The sequence below is a fragment of the Hemitrygon akajei genome, chromosome 30, assembly GCF_048418815.1.
Source record: "Hemitrygon akajei chromosome 30, sHemAka1.3, whole genome shotgun sequence".
Taxonomy (NCBI): domain Eukaryota; kingdom Metazoa; phylum Chordata; class Chondrichthyes; order Myliobatiformes; family Dasyatidae; genus Hemitrygon; species Hemitrygon akajei.
The window spans coordinates 22,555,604-22,574,331 of NC_133153.1; the positions used below are offsets into that span (position 1 = coordinate 22,555,604).

The window sequence follows — 18,728 nt, forward strand, 5'->3', positions numbered from 1 at the left end:
TATTGATATTGATGCCCGTGTTCACTAACATATTACATTGCTGGCCCTCTATTAAAGCTCTTGTGTATATCTGTGGGTGACCAATACTGGTATTGGGGTTTGATAACAGCTGTTTGTCTGACTTGGATGCTGGCTCTACTAATGTTATAATCTGGTCAGTGGTCAATGTGGGTAGAAAAGATTGTGCTGTGGTTTTTGCCCATCTTGGTGTGTGACTGTCATACCTTCTATCCTTCTTGCAATGTTGTCTCTGACCACGACCTAAGAGGCGCCAGCTGTAACAAACCATTGCCTTTACCCTTCTGTGTCTGCTCTGGCAATCCTGTGCTAGGTACCCCAGTTGCTGGCATACTGTACAAAGCAAATCCTCTGTCTCCTTGCAGCAGCTATATCCACTACAGCCACATTTCAAACCCTCTTCCCAATCTTTCTATTTCCCCAGCCCATGAAACTATTGTGGAGTAGATGGATCCCAGTTATCCCCAAGTCAAAAATCTCCTGGTGAGCTGGTTACATTTTCAGGAAGAAAGAATTGCCTAGTCCTGAGTACTCCTCATAGGCCCAGTATTTTCTCTCTGTATAATCAATGGCAGGTTCATTGGTTTTCTGAATAACTGATATTATCATTCCCAGTCACACTCATCTCCTCCAAATTTCTGCCTCACTTCTTCCTTTAAGTTCCTTTATCTTTCCTCATTATGGGCTTTCTCATTAGTTGCCCATGTTCCATCCTGCACCCTGGAGCCATACTGTCCCACATATTTCTCTGGCATTTAACTTCAACCAATATATGCATGTCTTTGGGTTGTATCTGGTGTATTTTGACCATTCCTTCTTACGCCAAAATTTTGCATTGCCATGCACAACACTAAGTGAGGGCAGCTTCGATAGAATGCTCTGCTTTTACCCCGGGGTGAAGGGCTTGTGGATGGTGGTGATGAGTGTGAGTGGATGGCTGGGGTCTTTGGGGTTCTGAGCCAGTCAAGGTCCCATTCTGACAGGCAGTATTGGGTGTAATCTCTCCTGTTTATGGGTACTTCCCCACTTGTCAATTTCATGGACCAGCACTTCCCAATTTACCTCATGACCTTCCTCAGCAGTTATTCCCATGGCTGCTGCCCAGTAAACACCCACCTGCTGGGCCTTATCCCATTAACCTTTCAGTCTACCCAGATCCATGACAAAATCATTCTTGTCACAACACTGTCGCAGGAAAGCAGCATCCATCGTCAAAGACCCCCACCAACCACATAGCCAATCTTCCATCCTTGGACTCACCTTACACCGCACGCTGTTGGAGCAGTGCTGCCAGGATAATCAAGGATGTGACCCACCTAGCCAACACACTTTTTGTCCCTCTTCCCTCAGGGAGAAGGTTCAGGAGCTTGAAGATTCGTACGGCTAGATTTGGGAACAGCTTCTTTCCAACTGTGATAAGACTGCTGAATGGATCCTGACCCAGATCTGGGCTGTACATTCCAAATATCCAGACCTGATTTGCACTACCTTATTTTCGCTTTTCTATTTTCTAATTATGATTTATAATTTAATTTTTTTTAATATTTACTTCGGTTTGTACTTCAGGGAGCACGAAGCGCAGAGTCAAATATCGCTGTGATGATTGTACGCTCTAGTATCAATTGTTTGGTGACAATAAAGTAGTAGTAGTAGTAACAGTTTAGAGGTTGTGGAGGGGAGATAGCCGTAGAATCATAGAAATGTACAGCATAGAAACAGGCCCTTTGGCCCATCTAGTCCATGCCAAACCATTTAAACTGCCTACTCCAATTGACCTGCATCCAGACCATAGCCCTTAATACCACTGCCACCTATGTACCTATACAAACTTCTCTTAAACACTGAAATTGAGGGTGCATGCACCACATGCACTGGCACCTCATTCCACACTTTTATGACCATCTGAGTGAAGATGTTTCCCCCATGTTCCCCTTAAACTTCTACATTTTATCCTTAACCCATGACCTCCAGTTGTAGTTCTGATGAACCTCAGTAGAAAAAGCCTGCTTGCATTTACCCTATCTAAACCCCTCACAATTTTGTAAATTTCTATCAAATTTCCCCTCAATCTTCTACATTTCAAGGAATAAAGTCCTAATTTATTCTATTTTGTCTAATAACTCAGGTCCTCCAGTCCTGGCAACATCCATGTTAATTTTCTTTGTACTCTTTCAACCATTTTTACATCTTTCCTGTAGGAAGGTGAGCAAAAAACTACACACAATACCCCAAATTAGGGTCACCAACATCCTATACAATTTCAAAATCCCATCTCTTATATTCAATACTTTGATTTATGAAGGCCAATATGCCAAAAGCTTTCTACCTATGACGCCACTTACAATAAATTATGGATCTGTAATCCCAGATCTCTTTGTTCTACCACACTCCTTAATACCCTACCGTTCATTCTTTAAGGCCCACCCTGGAAGCTCCTATTAAAGTACAACACCTCGCATTTGTCTGCTTTAAGTTCCATCTGCCATTATTCAGCCCGTTCTTCCAGCTGGTCCCCCATCCATGCAGCATGAGCAAACCTTCCTGCTAGGATATTATCCCCCTCCAGATCAGATGCAAGCCATCTCTTCTGTACAGGTGCCACCTTCCCTGCAAGAGGACCCAATGATTCAAAAATTTGATGCCCTCCCTCCTACACCAACTCCTTAGTCACATGAAAAATTGTATGATCTTCTTATTTCTGGCCTATCTAGCATATGGCTTGAGTAGCAACCCTAAGATCAAACCCTGTAGGTCCTGTCCTTTAACTTAGCAGCTAACTCCCTGAACTCACTATGTAGAATCTTGTCACTCCTCCTACCTACATGGACAATACCCCTGGCTGCTCACCCCCCCCCCCCCCCACTGAAGAATTCTGAGGACTCGATCCGAGATATCTCAGACCCTGGCACCCAAAAGGCAACGTAACATCTGGAAATCTCATTCATGTCCACAGAATTTCCTTTCTGTTCCCCTAACCAACAAATCCTCTATTTCCACAGCTCACCTCTTCTCCTCCCATTCCTTCTGGCCAAACATTGCTAGAAACCTGATGGCTGTGACTTTCCTCTGTTACATTACCCTCCCTAACAGTATCCAAAATGGTATACCTGTTGTTGAGGAGGATGGCCACAAGGGTACTCTGCAATGGCTATTGAACCCTTTTCCCCTTTGTGACTGTCACCCACTCTCCTGCATCCTGCACCTTGAGTGTAACTATTTCTCTAAATGTCCCATCTATTACTCTTCAGCCTCCCAATGACCTAGAGTTTATCCAGTTCCAACTCCAACTCCTTAACGCAGAGTGTTAAAAGCTGCAGCTGGATGCACTTCTCGCCAATATAGTAATCAGGAATATTGGAGGTCTCCCTGCCTTCCCAAGTCCCACAAAAGGTGCATTCAACTATCCTACCTGCCATTCCTACTGTTCTAACTGTACAAATATGGAGAAGGAAAACAATAAATAAACTGGGAAAACATCTATCTACAGCTTATTGCTTTTTCTTGTACAAGCTTCTCCATGCTAAAGGCTTGAAAAACTAAAGCCTCAAATTGATGCCTTATGTACTCAAGTTCACCAATTGAGTGAACTATGTATTCTCACACTTTTGATTGTTTATTGGACACTGCTCAAAACATCAAACTCTGATGTGATCTGTGACAATGTGGGAGACGGTAACCTAGTGTTCCTTGGTGGAATCCTAGTCTAAGGGTTAGAACAAGAAGGTATCTTGGAAATGTTGTTCAGGTAAAGGTCAGTCTGACAGACTACCCTTGTTTGTGGTTTGAGGATGAGGTTGTGATTGGCACAAAATAAATTGGCATTCAGAGGAAGTTTGGCTGGAATGGGCCAGACATCTGAAAAGTAAAGCTGGTTGTTGTGACTCCAATAGCACTTGCTACTTTGCAGCTCCATCTCTTGATTTTTTTTTCAGTTCACTGCTTTCGCAGTCAAGGTAGCAGAGGGATATAACATGGGCAAATAAATGCAAAAATTCTTGTCTTGTCTATACTGCACCAACCACCGCCACTGGGCTATAAACATGCAGGAGCAGTGTGTAGTTAAGTGCCTTGTTCAAGGACACCCATGCTGCCTTGGCTGAGGCTCAAACTAATGACCTTCAGATCACTAGCCCAAAGCCTTAACCACTTGGCTACGCGCTAACACAAGATGTTTCATAAACCCCTCATTCTGGCAGTTGACAACACAACTGAGCAGTTGACCAAAACAAAATATTAAATATCCTGGTTGATCCAGGACAAAGAAATGCTGTCAGTCAGTTAGTACTTTTAAATGGATAACAATGTCGAAGTTTTCCTGTTCAGGAAGACTGTAACTCATTTCTGCGTTCATAACCTAGACTGTTGAAAATAATAGCCAAGGGGGAAAACAGTGGAATTTCTGACCCTATGCAGTGTGAATTGTTTAAATATGCATTCAGTTTAAAAAACAAATGAGAGACAAAGGTCTCTCCCACCCATACCAGATATCTAACTGGAGAAACAAATTCACGTAACGTTAGTAGGTGAGTTGCCAAAACATCTGACAACTAAAATCAGTGATGCAGACATACAGCTATCTCTGAAAAGCTTGTCCATAAGTTCAAAGGGTTCAACAGAAATTTAACAGGAAGAATGATCAACTTCTCTGCTCTTTGTTTTTAAATTGCAAAATATAATTTCCTATTTAAAATTTTCTGTACCTCATCAGCTGCATAGTTTACAGTATTCCGAGCAGTTTTGCCAAAGTGCCAATTTTTTTAGGTCAATGTTCTTTAAAGGCTTTGACAGTTAAAAATATTTAACTGCAATATTAAAAACTTTAGTATCACCCTTCAAGTCTTACCTCCACAGTCTTGTTCTTGTGTGCTATATCAAGTTCTTCTGAAAGCTATTAAAGGAAAAAATCTAGTTTATCAATCATGTTTCTTTAATTATGTAATTATCTACATTTTTGATGAGAAAACAAATGTAGGTCTATTAAGTGCCTGATTTAGGAGTATGGAGAAATTTACATTTCCTTCTTACCTTAAAGCCACAAAATAAATTATCACAACATGTGGCTTTGAAATAAATAATTGAATGCATGTTTGGCCTGGCATTGGGGATTAGATGACAAAAAAGATTGTGTTTTAAATAATTGCAAAACTAAAACAAAAATTGTCAGCTGCTCTTAGCCTTCAGGGCCTAGAGTTGCTCAAGATCTTTCTCCAAGTCATCTCTAGTCCCCTACATTAGAAAAAACAATGGATATGCTTCACTGACTAGAAGAATCCTATACAAGACTACTAGGAGCATAGGAAAATGACACATTGGAAGCAGGCAGTAAGATGCCCCAGAGGATAATTAATTTATGTTTCTATATACTGTAATTTGACATGGTTTTGTTTACAAAATAAGCATTTCATACCCAATTTGTGTTAGTTTTTATTTATTGTATTTGGCTAAGTAGCTGCTGTGATAGCAACAGAGAATAGATCCCATTTATCAGCACCGATGAATGTGCAAGTGGAACTATGTTTATTGGAATCACATTTAAACAGTGCTGATGGATAGACTTAATTTAAAGAGACTGTATACGTACCATACAGAATGTAACAAATCAATGTAACAAAACCTTTGTGAAGTGCCAGACGGTATTGCGTACCTAGAAGTGGTGTTTCAGCATACCAATGATTTATGTATCATTATGTACAGACCCTATCAAAAGTATTCACCCCCTTGGAAGTTTTCATGTTTTATTGTTTTACAACATTGAATCACAGTGATTTAATTTGTTTTTTTTCCACTGATCAACTGAAAAAGATTCTTTCGTGTCAAAGTGAAAACAGAACTTAATTACAAATATAAAACACAAAATAATTGATTGCATAAGTACTCACCTTCTTTAACATGACACACCAATTTGTTTTAGAAGTCACACAATTAGTTTAATGAAGATCTCCTGAGTGCAGTCAAGTTGTTTCAATTGATTGTAGTAAAAAAAAAACACCTGTAGCTACTGATGCACCATCAATAACTCTTGGAGATGGGAGGTGAATGACAGGCTTTTATTAGCAGCAAAAGGGACCACGACATCTTGGAGACTGGGGGAGGAGCAGTGCCTCCAATTGCCTTTATACAGGGGTCTGTGGGAGGAGCCACAGGAGCAGTCAGCAGAGCGGCGTGTCTGGACAGGTATACATAGTTTATCACTGCTACAAGGTCCAACTGCTGGTGAGTCAGTATCCTAGCAAAAACTACACCATGAAGACAAAAGAACAAGCCATGCAACTCTGTGAATAGGTTATTGATGAGTACAAATCAGGAGTTGGATACAAGAATGTTTCCAAGTTATTGAATATCCCTTGGAGTACAGTTAAATCAATTAAGAAAAAGAATATGGTACAGATATAAATCTGTCTAGAGCAGGCTGTTCTCAAAAACTAAGAGACCCTGCAAATAGGGAACTAGTGAAGGAGGCCACTAAGAGACCCATGCCATCTCTGGAGGATTACAAGTGTCAGTAGCTGAGATGAGAGAGACTGTGCACACACATGTAACAACTGTTTCCTGGGTGCTTCACCAGTTGCAGCTTTATGGGAGAATGGCAGAGAGAAAGCCACTGCTGAAAAAAAACTCACATTAAATATTGACTAGAGTTTGCAAGAAAGCATGTGAGAGTCTCTGAAGTCTGCTGGAAGAAGGTTCTATGGTCTAATGAAACCAAAATTTGAGTTTTTTGTCCATCGGACTAAACGCTACATTTTGCATGAGCCCAGCACCACACATCAAAAGCACACCATCCCAACCATGAAGCACGGTGGTGGCTGTGGGGATGCTTCACTACAGCAGGTTCTGGGAGGCTTGTGAAGGTAGAGGTGAAAAAAAACCGCAGCAAAATACAGGGAAGTCCTGGAGGAAAATCTGATGCAGTCTGCAAGAGAACTGCATCTTGGGAGATTTGTTATCCAGCAAGACAATGACCCAAGCATAAAGCCAAAGCCGCACAGGAATGGCTTAAAAACATCAAAGTTAATGTCCTGGAGTAGCTAAGTCAGAGACCAGACCTCAATATAATTGAGAATATGTGACTGGACTTGAAAAAGCTGTTCACTTATGATCCTCATGCAATCTGACAGAGCTTGAGCTATCTTGTAAAGAAGCATGGAGAAAAATTGCAGTGTCCAGATGTGCAAAGCTGGTAGAGACCTATCCACACAGACTCAAGGCTATAATTGCTGTCAAAGGTGCATCCACTAAATACTTAGTTGAAGGGGGTGAGTAATGGTGCAATCAATTATTTTGTAATTAATAATTCTAAAAAATTTAGACCAATTTGTAGAAATTTGTTTTCACTTTGTAATGGAAGTCTTTTCTGTTGATCAGTGACATAAAAGTAAAATTAAGTTCACTGTGATTCAATGCTGTAAAACAAATAAAACATGAAAACTTCCAAGGGGGCATGGTGAATACTTTTTATATGCACTAAATGAGCTGTGTATGTGAATAATGTATCATATTATATCTTCTAGATTTTGTTATTGTACCTACCTGCCTCAACTACTTTCTCCGGCAGTTCATTCCATATATGCATCACCCTCTGCCTGAAGATATTACCTCTCAGGTCCCTTTAAAATCTTTCTTGTCTCACCTTAGACCTATGCCTTTTTTAAGTTATCTTTCACAGGGAAAAGTCTGTGCTTTCACCCAACGTTTGAACCTCATGATTTTATGGTGTTCAATAGGTTCACCTATCAGTCTCCTATCCTCCAGGAAATAAATCCTAGACCACCCAATCTCCCCAGTAGATAGATAGATAGATAGATACTTTATTCATCCCCATGGGGAAATTCAACATTTTTTCCAATGTCCCATACACTTGTTTTAGCAAAACTAATTACATAAAATTACTCAGTAAAAATATGATATGCATCTAAATCACTCTCTCAAAAAGCATTAATAATAGCTTTTAAAAAGTTCTTAAGTAGTTTACTTAGATACATTAAATACAATCAACCCCGGCACTTTAACATATCTTACTCCTGGCGGTTGAATTGTAATGCCTAATGGCATTGGGGAGTATTGACCTCTTCATCCTGTCTGAGGAGCATTGCATCGATAGCAACCTGTCGCTGAAACTGCTTCTCTGTCTCTGGATGGTGCTATGTAGAGGATGTTCAGAGTTTTCCATAATTGACCGTAGCCTACTCAGCGCCCTTCGCTCAGCTACCGATGTTATACTCTCCAGTACTTTGCCCACGACAGAGCCCGCCTTCCTTACCAGCTTATTAAGACGTGAGGCGTCCCTCTTCTTAATGCTGCCTCCCCAACACGCCACCACAAAGAAGAGGGCGCTCTCCACAACTGACCTATAGAACATCTTCAGCATCTCACTACAGACATTGAATGACGCCAACCTTCTATTCTTGTAATCATTCTTGTAAATCTTCCTTGTCCACTTTCCAGGTTAATAACCTCTTTCCTATAACAGGGTGAACAAAACTGTACACAGTACTCCAAGTGCAACTTCACCAGTATATTGTTTAACTGCAACATAATACACCAACTATTTTTCTTAGAGCTTTGACTGATGAAAGCCAGCATGCCACATGCCTTCTTCAGCACCCTGTCAACTTGTGATGCTACTTTCAGGTAACTATGTGCTTGTACTCCTAGTTTTTGTTGTACCATAATATTCCCCAGGGCATTACCATTCACTGTACAAGTCCTAACATGGTTTGACTTCCTAAAATGCAACACCTCACACTGATCTGAATTGAAAGCTATTTGCCAATCCTCAGCCCACATACTTAGCTGATCAAGATTCTCTGTAATTTTTGAAAACCCTTCATTGACTACTATATTACCTATCTTAGTATCATGCACAAACTTATTAACCATGCTTTGTACATTCTCATCCATATTGTTTACATAATGAACAACAAAATTCTAGCATTGATCTCTGTGGCACGCCACTCCTCTGAGGCCACCAATCTGAGAAACATCATCCTCAGCTTCCTACCATTGAGCCAATTACGAATCCATTTGTCTGGCTCTCCCTGGATCCTATGTGACCTAACCTTTTAGACTAACCCAAGTCATGGGACTTTGCCAAAAGCCTTGCTAAAGATATACACAATGCCAGTGCTCTGCCCTCATCTATCCTCTTGGTTACCTCAGAAAATCTCTGACAGATTTGTCAGACATTATTTCCTATGCACAAGGTCATCAAGTCATGTACTACAGAACCAGGCCTTGCAGCTCACCACATCCACACTAATCATTAACTACCTATCTACATTAATTCTAATTTCTGTTACTTGGGTAATAGCCTTCCATGGTTTGGTAATTCATGTGCTCATCTAGATAAACGTAGAGTACCTGTTTCTGCCACTTTCTCAAACAGTGCATTCCAGGTTCCAATTCTCCTCTGTGTAAAAGCTCTTCCTCAAATCCACTCTAAGCCTCTTCCCCTTGTCCTACATTTATATCCTCCAGTTTAGACACCTTGATTATGCGGAACTTTCTTATTATCTAACCTGCCTATCTATCCTGATAATTTTATATATATATATAAAATTATCTATATATATCTCAATTAGATCCCTCCTCAACTTTATCTGTTTTAAGGAAAGCAAACTACATATATGTATTATTGATAATTATATCTATACAACAATCATTGTAAGTGAAGTATACTTTTCCAGCAACATCATGCTGAAACTACTCTGCATCCTTTCCAGATGATAACAGACTATAGCTGCAGCATATTGTGTCTGGAATGGGTGGAATAATGCACAAGGGTAGGCCTAGGAAGGTTTTAGTTTGGAGTGCTAAGTTCTAATATGGAAGTGCTGATGTCAAAGCAGCACTGGTTGATGAATGACATTATGATTAGTGCACCTCTAGCGGACATTGTTTACACTTATGCTCCCTTCCTCACCATAATTAAGAGTGATGTGTGTGAGATGCCAAATTGGAATAGATTGTGTCAATACTACTTAAAAATGCTGCTATGGATCATAACAATATAGGAAAAAGAAGACCTAATGGTTCTTCTAGCCTGCCACACTATTCAGTATGATTATGACATCTTAATCTCAGCTCCACTTTTCTGCCTATCCTCATAGTCCTATACTCCCACAGGAACAAAAGACGTTTTCAATTTTGAATATGCTCAATGAAAAAGACTTCACAGCAGCTCTTTGGGGACAGAATTTTTAAGATTTGTGATCCTCAGTGAATAAATTTCTGCTAATCTCCATACCAAATGGACAACCACTTACCCTGAACGTACATCTCCTGATCATAGATACCCCAGTGAAATAAAACATATTGGATATCATTAGTTCTAATCTTCAAATAGCACAAGAATAACTTGCTGTAACTTTCTGCAAAAGTCAACATTGTTGCCGCCTTTAAAACTCTGTAAACCATCTAGTCCTGGAGATGGGTCACTACTTAGTGCTATTTGTTCATTTTAATCATTTTGATTATATTTATTTGGCATGTTCTTGTCACTGAATCAGAAATAGTAAAGAACTACCCTTTTGTTCTTTGAATACTCCCATGGCCTCCTTTTAGATTGCATATGAGTACAGGAAAGGGCTCAGTTTCATCTGAAAGATCTTGCCCAACATCCCAATAGTCCTTTTGAATGATGATCTGAGGGGTAAAGTTTTTTCTGGCATTGAGAATGGTTGATAGTCTGGAAAGCACTACCAGATGGGGGAAACAGAAATATTACTTTTTAAGCATACCATGTAATTGTAACAGACACTTAAATGGGCATGACATTGAAAGATACCATCTCAGGCAGGCAAATGGAATTAGTGTAAAGGGTAGAAGTTTGGCACAGACATGACAAGCTGAAAGGCATGTTTCTGTGCTGTACAGCCCTAACTCTAATGTGCTCAAGTCTCTGGAATAGGACTTGAACGCATAACATCTGACTGACCGAGGCACCAATTTTTCAGAATGGTCTATTACAATATAGCATTCCTCTCATGGAGGAATCAACAACTGTACATAGCAGATATATTCCTCAGGACAGCATCTTTATCAGGATCTGAATTAAGCAGCTGATTAAAAATGTTTATGCAACATTGAAGTCTGAAAAATGTGAAATATTTAGATATAATGTTTTGGTATCCAGTTGATTGGATAATAGAACTTAACAGTGAAAATTACTCTGAAGCTGTAATTTTGATGGCAAAACCATAGTAAGAACCTTTTGCCAAATCTCTGCCAAAGTATTGACAGCAGAACTGTTGAAGAAATGTACTACAAAATTCCAAAATATCTGGTCTTGGCTGTTTTAATGCATTTATACAATGATTATAAACACCAAAGATGATCAGTAATGCACTACTAAAGTAAACATTACTGCAGTGATATTACCTTTCTACTAGGATGTATGAGTAATGCATCAGAATTCTTCATTTGTCTAATAAAAGCTGAAACAAAAATATGATTTTAATTATTATGCCTAAGTGAATAAGCATTTACAAACTACAAATCACATTAATGAGATTTAGTAAAGAACATATTAGTCCCATGATGTCCGATTACTTTTCTAAAATATTCTGAAGTATTTAATATCTAATTAACTACAGCAGCCAATCTTGTATCCCAAAGCTTCACAAAGAATAAATGAGATGACTGTCCAATTTAACCATTTTCCCTGTCCAGTGATGCAAGGCAAAAGTTCTCAATGATATCAAGAACTTCCTGCACTTTATTTAATAGAATGAAATATTCCGCATCCAGCTAAAAAGGAAGAATGGGATTGGTCTAATGTCTTAATTGATGGTGCCCCTCTAATATAGCAGAAATTCTTAAGTATTGCAGTGAAGGATTGGTTCATTATGTGCTTAATTTCTGGATTTGATTTGAAACTATAAACTCCAAGGTAACTTAAGTGTGCTAACAACTATGCCAGGAATGGTCCATTCTAAGAGAAAACATGGACTAGATTTATAGCTGTACAAACTACATTTTAACTCACTTTCTCTTTGATTAATGCTTCATGTCAAACAACAAAGTATTTCCAGAAAATATATTTAATTTTTTACAACTCATAGAGGCTCACATATTTTGTTTCTCTCATCTATTTCCAAACAGCCCAAGCTGGATACAATTCCAAATGCTGACATTAAATATAATTACTGTACAAGCAACTGATGTCTATATAAAATGAAATAGTGGCACAAGAACCAGAAGACTACCGCAATGTTATAAGAACATCTGACTGCTGAACAGTCCATGAGCCTATAAAGACTGCCTCATTGTTCCTCATTTGCACTACTTATTTATTCTGCAACTTAGTCATTTTATGTCTTGCACTCTGTTGCTGCTACAGAACAACAATTTTCATGACACACACCAGTGATAATAAACTTGATTCTCATTCTGACTCTGAATTTTACAATTCCAAACCCTATAACTGCAAAGGCTCACTGTGTTACTAACCCAAAATGGCAGCCATCATCACCGAGCATATCAAGATGTTGTCTTGTCATGGATAAAGTGAACATCTTGAGTTCTCCATCAATACAATGAAAAACTGTACCATATTTCCCTCAAATACATATAGGTACTTTCTGCTGTTAGATCTGTGGTGAACTACATATACCTGGCTGGACACGCTCCCTGCTGACTGCTCCTGTGGCTCCTCCCACAGACCCCGGTATAAAGGCGATTGAGGCCTGAGCCCAGCCCTCATTCTCCAGGATGTAGTATGGTGGTCAACTACCGCTTGTTCTTTCTTCCAGTCAATAAAAGCCGATATCTCAACTTCACGTCTCAGAGAGAGTTATTGATGGTGCATCAAGATCTAATTGGTAAGATACTATACTTTAACAAAGAAGGTATACTCCTCATCTTAACCAGTGGTGTCATAGACTTTCTCTCAAATTTTCTCTTACAATTTAACAAACAATTCTTGTTTTATTCACTGATTCAGACCACGTATATTGGAGCACTCCAGTGAGTACAGCTGCCTCATGACTTCAGATAGGTAAGTGTGGAGTTTGCACAGTATGGCAAATTGATTTTGCTATGATCTGACCATGACCCCTGACTTCCTCCAGGTACTCCAAATGCATCCCATATCTAAAAGATGTACAGTATTGATTCCTGGTAGGTGGATTAATTGGCTGCTGTAAGATGCTGCTTTTTTCAGGTGGAAATACCTCAGTATATCAATGGATGTGTATGGAGGAAAATGAAATAACTTGAGTTATGGAACTATTTCAAGAGCTGGCATACTCAATGATCCAGATAGTCCCCTCCAATATTATAAGTTCAAGTCTTCTGGAAAGATGGCAAATACAACGGTCTCTGCGTGGCCAATCAAAGGTGCTTTTTCTTTATAAAACTTGTTTTTTACAATTCTACTCCAAGAACATCAGGTAATGTAGGGCTGCTCCATCAGTGAGCTGTTCATTGATTGGAGAAGCTAGACTGGTGTTGGTGGCAGAACTGGCTGAGGTGTCGAAGGAGCTGGCTGGGATGTCAGATGAGCTGACCTGGGTGCAGACCATGTTGCTGCTCGCTACTCCGAAGCATCAGAGTTGGTGCAGTATTATTGTGGGAGATTATCTTGGACATTTCACTTAAGATTGCAAGACTCTATTGGACAGTGATAATGCAAGTTGCTGCAAGAATGTTAACCTTGTCTGGTGGTGGAACAGTCAATGTGGGAGCAGTGTAGCCGCAAGCCTCAGGCTTGCCTTCTGCTGCAGACCAGGTGAGGGATGGGGAAAAGCTGCAGTGTGGTTGAGTTTGGCTGGCACCTGGCCTTGCCCATCAGTGCTGCCCTCTTGTGTTCATGCAGTGGAATAACAGGCTGAATTGCATGCATCTGTACACTGCCAGGAAACTGTACCATCGATTGATGGACAATGTTGCTCAGGATCTTGGACTATCCATGTTCTTATTTTCCTGAGTGAATATGCTTCTTTGCTTGTTATTTGAGTTGTGTTACTTGCTAGTTTTTAATGTTTACTTGTTATTTTGAATGTTTTGCATCTTGGCCTCAGAGGAACACTCTCATTCAGCTGTATCTATCTATGGTTTGAATGATAATTAAACTTGATTTAATTATTATTCAACCATACCTGCGTGCCCGTGAATACAGCTAAATGAAACAGGGCCAAAGGGCAGAAGACAGAATCAATAGTCATACATAACACAAGGCACATATAAGATGGCAGTAAAATACAGTCACACAAAAAATATAGTCCATGTCCCTGAATCCATGAGTGTTGCATTAGTCTGCAATCAAACACAAGACAGCTTTTCTGCCAAGCAAACCCTGGGGGTGGGGTGGGGAGCAGTACTAACTTCATCATGAATACTGTGCCACACAGCCTCTGACACTCCAAAGAGGTCATGTATAGGCCTGATCTCACCATACCAGTTATGGATGAAGAATCCACAACTGTTCCCCTTCAGCATTAATTAACCCTGATAAAGACAGCTTTGTTTGATGTCATTTTCAGTTATAATTTTTGTTTCTTCTAGCCTTAGTATTTTAGAAACCTGTGTCAGTAGTGTCAGATAGGAGCCAGAATTTCATACATGACATGGGAAGTTTTTATCTATATGCATGAAAAATGGGTGCCAAGTACAGATGTTTAGAATTTAAGCATTTCACATAAATGCCAAATATAGGGGAATAATAAAAATTATAAAGGTAAACTTTAATAGGGAACACCTGTGCTTTAACTATTTCAAAGAATGGCTACATTTATCACAGGATGAATACACCTTTTTCCTAAAGTCCATACACAATCTCTACTTTTGTTAACAACCAATTTAATTACAACATTCCATTTTCTTCCTGCTATCTTTCATGGTGTATGGTATCTTTCAGATCCATACACATTTCTCTCTTGAATCTGTTGTAGTCATCGACTATATCCAGTGTGTTCTCCTCTACAGTGGTTATACCTGACATAGGAGACTGCCCTGATGAGCACCTTCGCTCTGTCTGCAACAAAAAGCAGGACTTCCTGGTGACCATCCATTTCAAACTGATGTCCCATTCCAACATGATGGTTCACAGCCTCCTCTACTGCCACAATGAGGCCACAGTTTGGAGAGCAACAAATCAAATTCTATTTGGGTAGTCTCCAATCAAATGGTATGAACATCGATTTCACTAATGTCTGGGAATTTTCCCCATTCTGGTTCCCTTCTCACCCTTTCTCTTCTCTATTCAGGACATTTACAGCAGCAGGTGCATAAAAAGGGCCTGGAGTATCATCAGGGACTCCAGCTACCCCAATCACCAACTGTTTCAGCTGCTTCTGTCTGACAAACAGTACTGCAGCATTAAGGCCAGGACCAGCAGGCTTCTTTTGCCAGGATATCAGATTTATCAATACACATTGATTGCATATCTAACTGTACATACATGTTACAAAACAATTATGTATATAATCTTAGTGATTAGGGCAATATCTTCCCCCATTTCCCTCACTTATTGCCTGTATATTGTGACAGAGACGCAACATAAAATCTTGTACTCCCTCACGTTATGAGTTGGATATAAGAAATAAATTCTAATTTTCCTCACCTGCCCATCAACTGCCTATCATGCACCACCACCAACCCCCAGCACTTCCCTTTCTTTCATGGCCCACTCTCCTCTTCTGTCAAAAACCTTCGTCTGCAGTCCTTTACCTCTTCCACCCATCACCTCCCCACAGCTTCTTGTCCCCTCTCCTCTCCCCTACTTACCCACCTTACCCCTTAAGTGGTTTCACCTATCACCTGCCAGCTTGTACTTCTTCCCCTCCCCCCAGCCCAGAAAGGAAGAGATTCTTCCCTTTCCTTCTCAGTCCTGATGAAGTGCCTTGGTCTGGTCATTGACTGTATATTCCTGTCCATAGACACTGCCTGACCTGCTGAGTTCTTCAGTATTTTGTGAGTGTTGCTCAAGATTTTTAGCAGAATCTCTTCTGTCAATATTGGAATTCCTTTTTTCCGCTCAATAACCATATAGTCCTCATCCAAGTGACAACATGCTGTGACTTTTACTGCATTGTATTAGTCTTCTAATTCCATTAAACATGTCCACAGCCTTCAAAACAGTTGATAATATTATCATGCAACACTATCTTCCTCCATTGTTTTTCCCTATTTATCTGAAGTTTCTCTTCCATTCACAATATCACCTCTGGAGTTCTTGAAAGATCCATTGCTGCTATTGCTGTTATGTCATGCTAACTGATTTGGAACTGCTGCAACATGTGCAATTGTCAGCTCTGTAACTTTACCTGCTTCAACTCCATCTTTGCTGCACAAACTCATTTTCCATATGAAAGCCTCTTTTACCGGGTGTCTCTATAGATGTGGCTTGTTAGTCGCTCGCTAACAGCCACTGGACTCAGAGATGAGAAAACCACCCTCTCTGGCTCCATATGTCTAGTGTTGATATGGCTTGGGTCCCATCTCAACCGGTAGGTTAGGATGTTTCACCCCAGAATGTGTGAACACTGTGTAAATTCTGCCCCCAAGCAATTAGCCATTGGCAAGAAATAACAGCTCGTACACTGTATACAATTATAACAAACGTATATTTACAAATGTCAGCCTTATCGAACAATTAGTAGGGAAAAGAAAAAAAGTAAAAAGGGCCTATTAGTTAACCCAGTCCAAATGTGCACACAAGTTGAAGCTCATCTTGAAGTTCTCTTTAACTTGCACACTGAACCGTTGCTCTGCATGAAAACACACACCACCTTCCGAATGTTGCTCCAACAAATGGCTCCCCCACTGGAGTACAAGTCCTTCCTCCTTGAAGACATTCATCTGCACAAAGCAGCTTGCGAAACAGGGGCGGCATCGTCACCCATCTTCAGTCCTGTCTCCTCTCAGCTCCTACCAAAAACACCTCAACCCACACCAATGTCTGTTACAGAAACTTCTCCGCCCAGCATTCTCTAGAACCTTCTGCCAATTCCATCATCCTACAACATTCCTAGGTTGAACAACAAAGCCATTTATCTTAGTTCAAGCCCAAACAGGGCAAAAGCAAAACAGACTGCTCTTGCAGAACTGCTAAAAAAAAATCTTAACCAGGGCATTACATATAAAGATCAACATATCCACCTAATCAAATCCTGTTCATTTTTTACCTCCTTGACTATCTAAAGTGTAACATCTCATGCGAAATCTTAAGAATTCTCATTCTGTTGCTTAGAATCATCTGTAGCCTTGCTGTCCTCTTTCATATCAACTGTGTACATTGATGAAATTTCTCTACTCTTTCAGCGTTGCCATAAGTCCTGCTTTGTTGTATTTCTAATTTTCTCTTGCTAAATGCTAAAATATATTACCCTATTCTATCAGCCTATTATTCTAACCAATATTCCTAAGAATCCTTCGTTTTGCCCCACGAAGAGAATGTGCTTTTAGCAACCTAGGCCCTACTCTCTGGAATTGCTACTCCAAAACCCTTAAATATTCCTTGAGACTTTACCCCGAAAACCCATACTAAAACTGATGTTTTGGTTTCATTCCCATTGACCTTTTGAAACTCTGTCCCTCCTTATCAGAATCACTGATATTTGTTGTGAAATATGTTGTTTTGTGGCAGCAGTACAGTACAAGGCATAAAAATCACTGCTACAGAAAATAAATAGTAAATAGTTGAAGAGAGGAATAGTGAAGTTCATGTGTCCTACAGGAATCTGGGATGTTCTGTGAATCATGTTGTGATGTTTACTCATTAAAGGATGGAATATAAATATATTGTATTTGTTATAACAGCAACATTATAAAAGTAACAAACTAATTACTCTCTGGTAAATAGAAAAGCTGAGTTTTGGCGCTGGCCTTGGATTTCCTAGGTTCATCTGGCAGGATCTTTGAAGCATATTTTTCTAAGCGCAATGCAAGCTCATCGATTCTTTGCCCCATGTTAGTGAGAAGCTCCATCTGTAAAGGTGCATGTTCATGAACATATTGTGACACTGATTCATATGAAGTAAATGCATCAGGTTGAATATTCATATTAAACTCGTCTTCATCAGGAAGTAGCTTTGGCCAATCCTTCTGAAACATAAAAAAGACATTAGTTTAAATACAGTATATTCATATTTTATATAAAAGTTCACGTTAAATTAGAAAGGAACATGACTTAATTTTTAGAGGATATCTTACCAATAATTAAACAAGTTATAATTATAGTTTGTGTGATTTTATTTTCCTTTTGCATGGGACATGACAGTGACATCATTTTTCCAAATCTTCAAGCTAATTTTAGCACCCTCAGTCTTAGTCTTTTTCTTAATTAGTCCCTCTATCTCAAGAATGAAATACATCTATATTTTTATTCTGGACTGGTAAGGCAGGCCGGTATGTAGTTTGTGAAGAAAATCGAAACATACAGTGAAATGCATCATTTTGAATCAAGAACCAACATAGTCTGACGATTGTATTGGAAGCAGCCTTCAAGCATCATCACATTTCTCATGCCAACATAGTATGCTCACAATTTATTAATCCTTATGTCTTTGGAATGTGGGAGGAAGCTGGAGCACTCAGAGGAAACCCATGAGGTCACGTGGAGAACGTACAAACTCCTTACAGACAGTGCGGGAATCTAAGGTTCTCAACACTGTAGTATCCCAAATGCTCCTCCTTCACTTTGTCCAGTAAATAGCCAGGATTCCCAGGGGAGCAAAGAGAAGGTATGAGATGAATTAATAAAAATCCCA

The 18,728-nt window shown here is 39.7% G+C and overlaps 1 protein-coding gene across 1 annotated transcript in view; it reads right to left on the reverse strand.

The window, feature by feature from the left end:
* Positions 1–18,728, reverse strand: part of LOC140718861 (protein FAM227B-like) — a 73,108-nt gene that overhangs the window by 39,244 nt on the left and 15,136 nt on the right. Inside the window, exons 3-5 of the mRNA XM_073033097.1 lie at positions 17,808–18,063; positions 11,398–11,453; positions 4,862–4,906 (exon numbers count right to left, since the gene is read on the reverse strand). Of these exons, the coding sequence (XP_072889198.1) occupies positions 4,862–4,906; positions 11,398–11,453; positions 17,808–18,063 (357 nt within the window). The remainder of the gene's footprint in view (positions 1–4,861; positions 4,907–11,397; positions 11,454–17,807; positions 18,064–18,728) is intronic.